General features: G+C 42.4%; 1 protein-coding gene across 1 annotated transcript in view; it reads right to left on the reverse strand.

Annotated features, from left to right (window-relative positions):
* PPFIBP2 (PTPRF interacting protein, binding protein 2 (liprin beta 2)) overlaps positions 1–11,403 on the reverse strand; it is a 146,238-nt gene that overhangs the window by 47,778 nt on the left and 87,057 nt on the right. Inside the window, exon 6 of the mRNA XM_008572467.1 lies at positions 2,698–2,829. Within this exon, the coding sequence (XP_008570689.1) occupies positions 2,698–2,829 (132 nt within the window). The remainder of the gene's footprint in view (positions 1–2,697; positions 2,830–11,403) is intronic.

Consider the following 11,403-nt stretch of genomic DNA (forward strand, 5'->3'; position numbering starts at 1 on the left):
ATGACCTTTGCTAGCAAAATGTCTCTCAAAATAAACATCTCCGTGCGCATGACAACAGTGCAGCTTAAGCAACACTCCATAGTTTTCAGTCCCTGGTGCTCCAGACAGTTACAAATAGAGGTAGAGGTTCTGGGCATACCAGTAAAGATTATGTTCAATTACAAGAATGAGGAATTTGTTTCAGGTCATGTGGCTGCTGATTATCACAGGTTTGAACAGCCTACAAAATTCCTCCACATGGAAACCTAATATTTGTACTAGCAACTGGGAAGGGCTATTCACTGGTAGAACTGAGGCAGAAGCTCAGGTATATGTTGCTGCCTTATGCATGAACAGCCTGATAGAAAACAAAAACAAAAAACTCAGATTTAAAAATAATCCCTCAGAAAAGAAAGCAAGCAAACAGTAAAATGACTGCTTTAGTGATACTTGTTCCAGAAGTGGGAGCTCCCCTTCCATCCTGTCTTCTCTCCACAGGGACTGAGTTGTCCCAGCTCAGTACTAAGTCGGCATTCTTCCAGGGAAGAAGTGACTCACACTCACACACACCCCTGTGCGTGGGTACATGATCCCTACAGTGACTGGCATAGAACCAGGCATGTGACCCAAATTGGCCTAATGAGATGCAATCTTGGGGCTTTTCCTGGAACCTTTGAGAAAGAGAATCTTTTTCTCTGCAGGGGTTGCCAGGCTGACAGAACATTGGTCTAGAGCTGCTGATGGCCATCTTTGTCACCACTTGGGGAGAACCTTCCTGACAATAAGACTAAGATAGAACCAAGTGATACAGTAAGACTGATTTCTAGTGATACCATGAGATTACCTGGATCTAGTCATATTAAACTTTTTACTTAAACCCCGAACTTTTCAAGTTGTGTGACCTAGTAACTCTCTCTCCTCCCTTTTTTCTTTTCTTAAGTGGTTTTAAGTCCCCTCCACTTTAATCCTTCTCAGAGTTTATTAAATTCTGCCCCCAAGGCCCTACTGTATGTTCACATGTAATCACACATCTTGAAACATTGATAAAATGACTCTAAACCAGGAGAAAATTTGATCGCTTCTCTCTGAACATTTAAGAGTCCATTCAACTAACACTTCACACAAATCAGCTTTCAATCTGTGTGACCTTCGCAAGTATGTAAATAATGTATCTATGTCTACATTTCCATTTCCAGCATGCTTAACAACATTATCAGTAAGTGATCAATAAAAGCTAACTACAACTATGTGTCCAGCACATTACCTCATTCACTCCTCAGAACAACCAAAGAAATAGGAAGTGTTACCATCTCCATCTCATAGAAGAAGAAACAGAGGTTTGAGAGGTTAAATTACTTAGCCAAGATCACAAAGCTACTGAGTAGCAGATCTTGGAATAAGGCCAGAAGATAGGATTCAATAGCCTGCACTCTTCATCACTGGAAGCTCCTGTCCTCAGCTTACCAGACATACATTCTTTTGGCAACTATACTTCTTACTAATGAACATGTTCTCAAAAACAATGCAAGGAATAAGCCCCACACATTAGAAGTGTTCCAATCACCAGTGTTTACCCAACAAACACAGAAAAATGGCAGGTGTCAGTGCACAATAATGCTGGTACTTATCAGAAAGAAACAATATCTATCTTCAGATTTCGGAGATGCCTAAGTGGAGGAAGGAGATGAAGATAAACCAAGTACCCAAAATGGCAGGTGTCAGTGCACAATAATGCTGGTACTTATCAGAAAGAAACAATATCTATCTATCTTCAGATTTCGGAGATGCCTAAGTGGAGGAAGGAGATGAAGATAAACCAAGTACCTATAAAATGCCAAATACTATGGTAGGTACTTTACTTAACTTTTGTGATTTTATTCAGACTTTACCACACAGTTATACATTTTACAGATAAAGAAACTGAAGTTCAGAGAGATTAAGTAGCTAACTTGTTGAAGTTCACGGAGCTATTAAGCAATAAGGTCAGTAAATGAGCCAAGTTATTTCTAAACCTAGAAACTATTTTCTTTCATATCTCACGTTGCCAGGCATGAATGAAAGGACTTAGAGGTAGAGGCACACAATCATCGTTATCAAAGTTTAAAATACGCTGCCCTCAAATAAAGGAGCTCTGGGCCTACAATTCTCTAAACATTTATTCGAAAAGGAGTCTGGCATGCTCTAGCCAACGGCATATGGAGCCTGAAAACAACAAAAACAGGAAGACATTCTTTAAGAGAAGGCCTGCACATGGGTTCACATATATGACCTATCAGGAGAAAAGAAGGGTCCCATCTAGGAATCAGAAAATGTCTCCAGACTCCTTGGATACAGTGACAATGGCCTGTTCAAAGGCTTCATCCCAGTACATCATCATCATCTTGGTTCCCACAGAAGACATCTTGTGTCCTTCCATGTTTTGTCTAATCCTTCCCCAGCAACTGCTTCCCTTTCCATCTTTGTCAGCAGTTTGAGGGAGGATAAAGCATTAAAGCCAAAACTGGGTGGTTTGGGCATTGCTGAAATTTGCAGCCACAGCAAAACTTGATAACTTGGTATTAACAGATCATTGCGTCTCTAGTGCATAGATATTTCTGGCACCCAAAGGCTGCCAGGCTTGGGGTTGACTAGATGGCCTGAGTCCAAATTAGGATAGCTTCCCAAAGTCTGAGCTTAGGACAGTCCCAGTCCCCCCAGAATCTGGTGTGTCATACCCACCTCTGCTTTTCTCTGCTTCTCCTCCTGTTCTCTCTGCTCCTTCTCCATACCAACCAGCTTGAGCTTCAGCTCAGATACTTCAGACATCAGATCAAGCTTCTGGGTCTCAAGAGATGTGCGGCTTAACAGCTCCTGCAAGCAAAAACAGATCTCAAAATCATTAAGCACCATGGCAACAAGGACAGCTCTAGCTCCATCTGTGGCACATAAGGTGAAATCTAAGTTGTATGTTGGACAACACAGAACTGAAGCTGCTTCATATCAGCCATAGGTCTTTTAAGGATGGACCTAGGCTGACACTGGGTCACTCAGGGATAGCACAACCCTTGCCCTCACCCACTGTGCTTTGAAAGACAATATGAGCTACATTCCTCAAAAAACATGTGCCCATAGAAACCATTATTAATTATTTCCAAGTAGAGAAAAATGAATGGGTACTCTCAAAGAACCAAATTTATCCATCTCTGTTTTGAAGGCAAAGCAGTAGGTCCTCTCTACCAAAACAAACAAAAAAAACTTGGGTTAACAATATATTTTTCAAAATCAAAATTCCGGATCACCTCCTGGGCTCAATCAATGCTCAGTGCAGTCTTCAAAACATTTCAATGTAAGACCTCACCACATTGAACCCCAATGGGAGTTAGAACATAAAGGAGATATTCACTGAGTATTTATTAAATAATTATGCAGGAATCTATGTGAGCTGGATCTTTCCTGGTTTGTACCAAAATTACAATTTGACCATGATGGGATGTAAATAAAAAGATGGTTCATTCATGATTGTGAGGACAGACCAGAGAAGTTAATACTAGTCCTGCCATCACTAGAACAGTGGCAGACTACAACCAGATACCTCAAGTCTTCAACAACAAACCTGTTATTAATACATACAATTAATAAGCATAAACAAGGTAAAAAAACAAAGTTGATAAGCAAGACACCTGCTTAGGACTACTAGGAATTATAAAGGACCTCAAAAACTAGGAGCATTTCCCAAATTCCAAGGCAACATATTTTTCTATTGGCAAATGACAACGTCCCATGATGCCCAAAATCCTGGAACATGGTAGACACTGGCTATCCAGGTCCTAGCAAGGAGAGTGTACACAGCAACCAGGACAGAAACAGGCCAGATAAACAGATGGAAAAGACACAATATCCTTGCCATGGTCAGAACATTTTGTATCATCTTGGGCAACCCACCCCCAGTTCAAGAATGGTGATCTCAACATTCTGACCCAGGAGCTCTGAGTTCACAGAGTCGGAACTGTCCTCTTGCCATGGTCAGAACATTTTGTATCATCTTGGGCAACCCACCCCCAGTTCAAGAATGGTGATCTCAACATTCTGACCCAGGAGCTCTGAGTTCACAGAGTCGGAACTGTCCTCAGATCATGAATCAAACCACACAGGATGGAGATTTTGACTTGGAATACATGATTACCTAGCCCAAAGTCCCCCAGTATCTGGGAAAGTGAGGCTACCAATTGCTCATCTGCCAGTCTACGTCAGATCATGAATCAAACCACACAGGATGGAGATTTTGACTTGGAATACATGATTACCTAGCTCAAAGTCCCCCAGTATCTGGGAAAGTGAGGCTACCAATTGCTCATCTGCCAGTCTACGGGGATGGGTTTCTAGATGCCCATCAGCTCAGCACAGTGAGTTCCCTGAGCACCGGGCCAGCCAGATGTGAAGCCGACTCACAGGGCAGAGGCAGCAGCACCAGAACTGCAGGCTACTTGGCCACAAGGAGTCAGCCAGATGAGCATGTTCAGTATAATTGGTGGGACTTGGATTTATTGAGTGCCTCTTCTGTGCCAGATACTGCTAGGCATTTCTACATATATCCTCTTAATAAATGCTCCCAGTGATTTGGCAGTAAATTTTATCCTGATTCTACAGACAGACAAACAGGTCCAGACAGGGTAGGTAAATCTTTTGGCCAAGGACACATGCCAATCATCAGCAGAGTTAGTTATCAAGTCAAGTTCTATTAGACTCATTTCTGTCTAATGTATCACAATTGTTTCCCAAACAGAGAAGTCCAAGAATTTTAAGAGATATAAAAAAATAAATGCTGAAAAAAGGTAATCAACTAATATTCACTGAACCCAGGAAACACCCATTCCGATTGACAAAATTTCATTGAGCACATACTATCTACCAGAGTTGGTGCTAAGGCCATACAGGTCATCAGGGTCCTGAGTAGTTCTTCCCTGGGTGTGAGGGCACACAGAGAGGATGAGTTCCCTGGGCCTTGAGTACTTGAATATCCAAACACATAATCCTCCCCTACACCAAATACTCTCTCCCATACTCTCCCCTTTCCCTACTTCCTTCTTGCCCTCCACCACCTCAATCTCTATCTCTTCATCCTTTCTTCTACCTGCCTTGTTCCAAAAATAATTTAAGGCAGTTTGAAAAATAGATACTTCAAGTTAAAAAATAAATCATAAAAGTTAAAGTAGGTAGAAAAAAAAGTGGAAGCCAGAGTTACAATTGGTAGAAAACCCATACCATAAAGTTCTATGAACAGCTAGAAATGGTTGTATTTGTGAGTTTTCCAGCTGCCAATGCAAAGAGGAAAAGGAACAAATATACAAATCAAGGTCTGTAAGATATAAACTATTTCTTTAGAGTATTGAGATCTGAGAAGACAAATTCTTCCATGAAACTTCATTCATTTATTCAACAAATATGTTTTTAAATCCCCACCAGATGCCAATGCCTAGGGATATGACAGTAAAAACACAGCCCCTGTTGAGTACTTGAGTGTCTTAAGATGATATTCATGAAGTTTTGTCTAGTGATCAGCATTCAAAATAATGCTTTAGTGGGATTTTAAAAGGCCTCAGAATGTATCTCTCTTGAAAGCTACGAGTCTACTCCCATTATTGCCAAAACCCCTCTAGCTGTTTTAACTTCTAGGTTGTAGTTGGTCATACCAACGCTCCAGCTGATGTGGATAATATTTTAATTGGTTCCAACAGCCATTCCAATTGGGTTGCACTAACATTCCAAGTGGACATTCCAGATGGACACACTAAACTTTTAATTAGAAACCTGAGGTTGTTTAATTTCATATTGTTTACTACTAATAAAACTTTCACTTACTCTGTCCTACCTTATATCTATGTGCTTCTACCTTTCATGATTATCTCTGCCTCGTCCTTGTCATTAATAATTGCTGTTCCAATCCCTGAATTCAAAATCAGCCTTCAATAAACTCATCCAAATCTAGCTCTACTTCCCTATCTCCAGACCCAGCAAAGCCCTGTCAACTCTAAAATATGTGTCTTAATAGAAATTAACTACCCTACATCCTCCATTGCTCCTTCTACTTCCAACATAAACTGAATCTAGGCTTTTGCACAATATGACATGTTCTTTCCAGTCATTTTAAGTGGAGACCACTCTGCTTTCACCAACCCAAACTTGCAGAACACCTTTCTCCCTATTTCGGGCCCACTTCCAAAGCACTGTTTTGTCTCCATTTATCATCCACATGTATACTCACCTTCTGGTAGCACCATTCAGTTATATCACATTCTCTCCAAATATCTAGAACCAAGAGAGTCTCCCACTTTGGTTGAGGCTTTTGCCTTTTGATCAATAGCTTTTCTACCTACTTGAGGAGCATTTCATCTCCTCAGTAGCTTCAACATCTTGTTAATGACTCTTCCATTCAGCTTCCACTCTTTGACTTCAGCTCCAACAGGTTTTGCTTCCACTTTGTTCCAGCTTCTCAGCACGGCCACAACTTGGCCCTCACAGAGAACGTGTTGGCTCTGCTTCTAAAATCTTCAACTCTGAAATTCTCTCCTCTGGCCACAATCATTTGACCTTTCAACTGTCCCGTATGTTTACTCAACCTCTAATTTCTTTTTCTATGACTACTTAATAACCCCCTATTTTCCTGGTTTATCAACTTCCTTTAAGCAATGCTTGTCTCCTCATCTACTATATCCCTCGAGGTTAGTCATTCCAATTGTACCCGTATCTACACCAGAAAATCCTTCACTTGACTCATTCCTGCCCCCATACCTGATGTACATTTGTTTACCAGAGCCTAGCCCATGCTAAAACTCATAGTCTTTTGTCCATATTTCCAAACCCCATGGCCTGAGAATTGCTAGTGAAAGTCACTTAATGATTCCAATTGGTTTCAATACAAATTTATACTATCTAATTACAGCTGATCTTTCAACACTGCTGGCAAAACTTGTATTCATCTCTGGTTGATTCCTTTCAGGGATTGTTCCAAATCTTTTCTATTCTCCTCAAGCCCTAAAACCCACCCTGCCCCCTCTTGTTCTCAAGTAACCTCTTCTCATATTTACTGAAAAGGTAAAAATTATCTAATCATTCACTGAACTTAAATTCTTTCTATTTCAGTGTTTCCCGGAATTATCTCTCATTCATATCTCTTAAATCCCCGTCTTAGAGAAAGTGAGCCCACAGCTCCTTTCCAAGGCTAATTTGCCACAATTGAACGATGCCACCTTCTCTGTCAGGTTCTTTTACCTTTATTAACTTTTCCCTAGCCCAGTAAGCTTCCAGGATGCACATAAAAAGTAGATGTCAAAGGATACAATCCTTCCAGAATTTGTTCCTGAAATGTCCCACCTGATTGACCTTCCTGTTTCTAGCCATTTCTCAGTTTCCAGGCTCTTCACACATCCTTGCACAACTTGGTAAAACTTAAGGTTACCTTCGTGGTTAACCAGTAGCCTTCAGCTTTGTTCCCTGAGTTCTGTTCCTGCTCCTCCTTCTAGGTGGAAACTCAGAATGACTCCCTCTCACCTCTGTACTAACTTTGAGGAAGTTTCCACCAAGCTCTGTGCTACTCTAGGGTGGAATCATAAATCATCCACCCTGACAGGCATTTAATCTCTCCCTCACCATCAGCTCCCATTCTATAGGCTATAAACATGATCAAATTTCTGACATTCTAAAGAAACATCCTCCTTGACCTTGACTTTCCCCTCAAGCACCACCATCAACTTCGCTGTCCTCTTTCTGGGCAAGTGCATGGTGGTTGGGTGGTTGTGTGTGTGTGTGTGTGTGTGTAAGTCTTTCTCTGTCCCTTCAGCCAAGCTCTTGAAAGAATAATGTACCCCTGCTGCCTCATCTTCCTGTCACTTCTCAGCGAGATGTCTGCCTGCCTACAACCCAGCTTCTGCCTTAACCAAGTAGGGCACAGAAATAGTTCTGGTTATGGTGACCAATGTCCAGACTTTCAGATGCACCTTATACTTCTCAGCTCTTACCCAACTCCTCACCATGCACTCAGTGGAAGCTCCTCATTGCCATCCCATCTTCTTTGTTCCGGGTTTTCCTGACCTTTCTTCTCCATCTCCTTTGCTGGCTGCTTTTACTTTATCTATCCTTTAAGGAAAACATTCTTGGATCCCTAGCTTAGCTCCCTAGCTCTCATCCCCAAGCTCTCAACCAGTCAGCTCTGGATCCAGCCAACCCATCTGGAGCACCAAGGTCCTTGCCAGGCAAGATTTGTCCCCTGCTGGAGGCATCCTGACCTTCAGGGAGGGCCCCTGCTAGGAATTTCTTAGAGTTGGACAGCCACCAGAATGTGTGGGGAGGGAGGTGTAGAGAGGCACAGGGCTGAGGATAAGGGGAAAAGTGTCACAAGCAGCATTCTGCTTTTGCTCCCAACTGTTTCAAGGTTGCCTGTACAAATGAGAGAGGGCGGGGAGAAGGAGGGAGGGGTATTGGAGGAGGGTGGCTTGTTTTACTTACTGTGAAAGCCATGAAACTGGGTAATAAAGCTTTAGGAAAAAACCAATGGACAAAATTATCGCTCACCACTCTTACTTCACCACTACCACTAACCTATTCCAGAAGGACAAATACATCTCCTTTCTTGGAGATGAAAGGAAGCTTACATCTCAGAGCAACCTGTCATTTCCTTTTTCTAAAGCTCAGGATCTGACTGGAGCTGATAAAAATATTTGCCTTTCAACTTATTCTCTCCTTAAAGGGCCACATCTTGAAGCAATTACCTCCATCTTTAAGTGTGGAATATGACCCAGGGAGTTGCTGACCAAGGACAGAGAAATGCAGCCAGACTGGCAATCTGAAACCAGAATGAAAGAATGGGCCATGGAAAGACATGAAAGGAAAAATATGTCCCTTTACCCTTTGAAGTAAAAGGCCAAGGCCTTGCTGAGAAGCTTCTTTCATGAACAACATAATGCAGAGAAGACGGGCTTGTACTCAACTTGGTTTTGAGTCCAGATGCAGTCTGCACTAACTATATCATCTCTCTGAACATCAGCCTCATCTGTAACAGGAGTTAAAGTATCTGCTCCACAGTGTGGTCTAGAGATCCAACATCACATGAGGAAAGCAGTTGTTTCTGCCTCGTAAATCTTCCAGAGGGAGTTTTAGGGAATATTTGCCAAATTTTGGTTTTCTTCAGTTGCACTCAGTGTCTCTTCTCCCCAGATTTGTGCTCCCACCAGACCATACGCATAGCTCTGTTGAATGCTCTGAGACAGAAACACCTGCTCAAAGGCTCTCCTGGGAAATTTATCAGCCAGGTGCAGGGTCTGCATGTCAGGCCCCATAATCTACACTCAGTGTCTTGACTTATATGGGCCATTTGTGTGATAATTCATTTTTAACAAAACTGGAATAACTTTACTAAGGGGTAAGAGATGGGCAATAAGGAATCCACATTGTCACTCCCATGCTCTACAAGTAAAAAAAAAAAAAAAAAAAAAGGTTTATTGACTTTCCAGACCAACTGCACGTGGTCAATCTACAGAAACTCATGTCCACTGAATCCCAGCCCCCTACATTTGTCCCTCTCCACACCTCACCTAAAAGGCAGCCAAAATAATGAAGATGACTAAATCTTGGAGCTCTGGGTCATGTGGGAGCTGCGGCCATCCAAGGTTTCCCCAAAGCAGGGCTGTGCCTCACAAGGAGGTGTGCATCCTTTCCTCTCCCCACTGTGCTCCCTTACCCTGTGTTCCTTTTGACATTGAACATTGTTTCTGTTCTTGACACTGATTATATCCGTAAATGGCCAATCTCTGGGAAATATTCCATTGGGCTGCCAGCTTTGTGTAAAACCTCTTATGCACTGAGTAGCATTATCTTCTTCCCTGAGATTACCACTCTCTAGAGAAGGTTCAGTGATCAGAGGCAGAGGAGCTTATTGTGCAGGAACCTACTGGACCCCAGGGAGCCCACAGGGGCCACGTTAGAAAAAGCTCCTACTACCAGAAGCCAAGAGCCCTGCAGCCCAGGATGTCTTAAACTGGGCAAGTTTCTACCAGCCCCCAGCTCAGAGGACATGTATGTACTCCAAATTGTAGATGGTACTGAATCAATGCTGTGGTGCAAGAATCAAGTAGATTTCAGGAAAGCAATAGCATGTGCAGCCAAATATTCAACTTGGGAATTGGAGCTGGGAACTCAAAGATCTCAAACATGTCCTATGACAAGAACTCGCAATTTGTCAAGAAAGGTGTATTGCACACTCCTATCGTTTTACCCTTGAAAGATTGAGAGAATCCAGGAAAAGCTTATGGGCATAATACTAACATGGTCAAGTTCAGGAAGATCTTTAAAACCCAGAAGTGGCAAATAAAGAGCTACTATACTCCAAAATATACCAGATCAAGACATCTCCCTATATGGCACATGGTACATGCAAACCACAAATCTGATACCTCACTCGTAGCACACAAGCATTTAGAATAAACAGGTTATAAAGGGTACTTTTTAAGACTTTTTTAAAAGTCTATGGGCCGGCCCGGTGGCGCACTGCGATAGTGCGCCGCTTGGGAAGCGCAGCGGCGCTCCCGCCAAGGGTTCGGATCCCACATACAGATCGGTTCCCGATCACTGGCTGAGCGAGGCGCGGGAGCAACACCGAGGGTTGCGATCCCGTTGCCGGTCCCGGTCCGGTACGGGGGCGACACTGAGGGTTGCGATCCGTTGCCAGACACGGAAAAAGACTGACTGACTGACTGACTGACTGACTGACTGACTGACTGACTGACTGACTGACTGACTGACACTGACTGACTGACACTGACTGACTGACTGACTGACTGACTGACTGACTGACTAACTGACTAACTAAATAACTAACTAAATAAATAAATAAATAAATAAATAAATAAATAAATAGTCTAAAATGCCATCCATGGGATAATGCTTAGAGGGACAAAAGAACCTCTTCTCCAGGTGGTGCTGGGCACCAACATTAGACTCCTTGACATAGAGACTCTAACGATGGAGCAGAAATCTGCCAGAGAGAGAGGCAGAGCAGTCCTGGAAGAGAAGCCAGGGCAGGCAGTTAGACAGACCAAGTACCACCATGCAGCCATTCTCTGACCTCCAATTATATTGTTACTCATCAGCTACCACTTCCTGAAATATCAACCTTCTGACATTTTTTTGCCACTTTCCTTTCCACATCCAAATTTTCTTGATCTCTTTCTGAATTGTTTACAACACTCCATCATCTTCCTCTCTTACCCTTCCCACTTCAAAACCACACCTTGTGCAGACTTAAAAATACCATCTAGTGGGCAGTTTCATGCACTCTTTGTGAAAATGCTTTTCTGTCATTTGCGATCTTTTCCATCAGGCTATTATCTTTCCTGGGTCTTCAAAAAAAAAAAAAAAAGGTTCAACTTAAAAAAAAAAAAGGCCCAACCCCTA

The sequence above is a fragment of the Galeopterus variegatus genome, unplaced genomic scaffold (assembly GCF_000696425.1).
Source record: "Galeopterus variegatus unplaced genomic scaffold, G_variegatus-3.0.2 Scaffold788, whole genome shotgun sequence".
Classification (NCBI taxonomy): domain Eukaryota; kingdom Metazoa; phylum Chordata; class Mammalia; order Dermoptera; family Cynocephalidae; genus Galeopterus; species Galeopterus variegatus.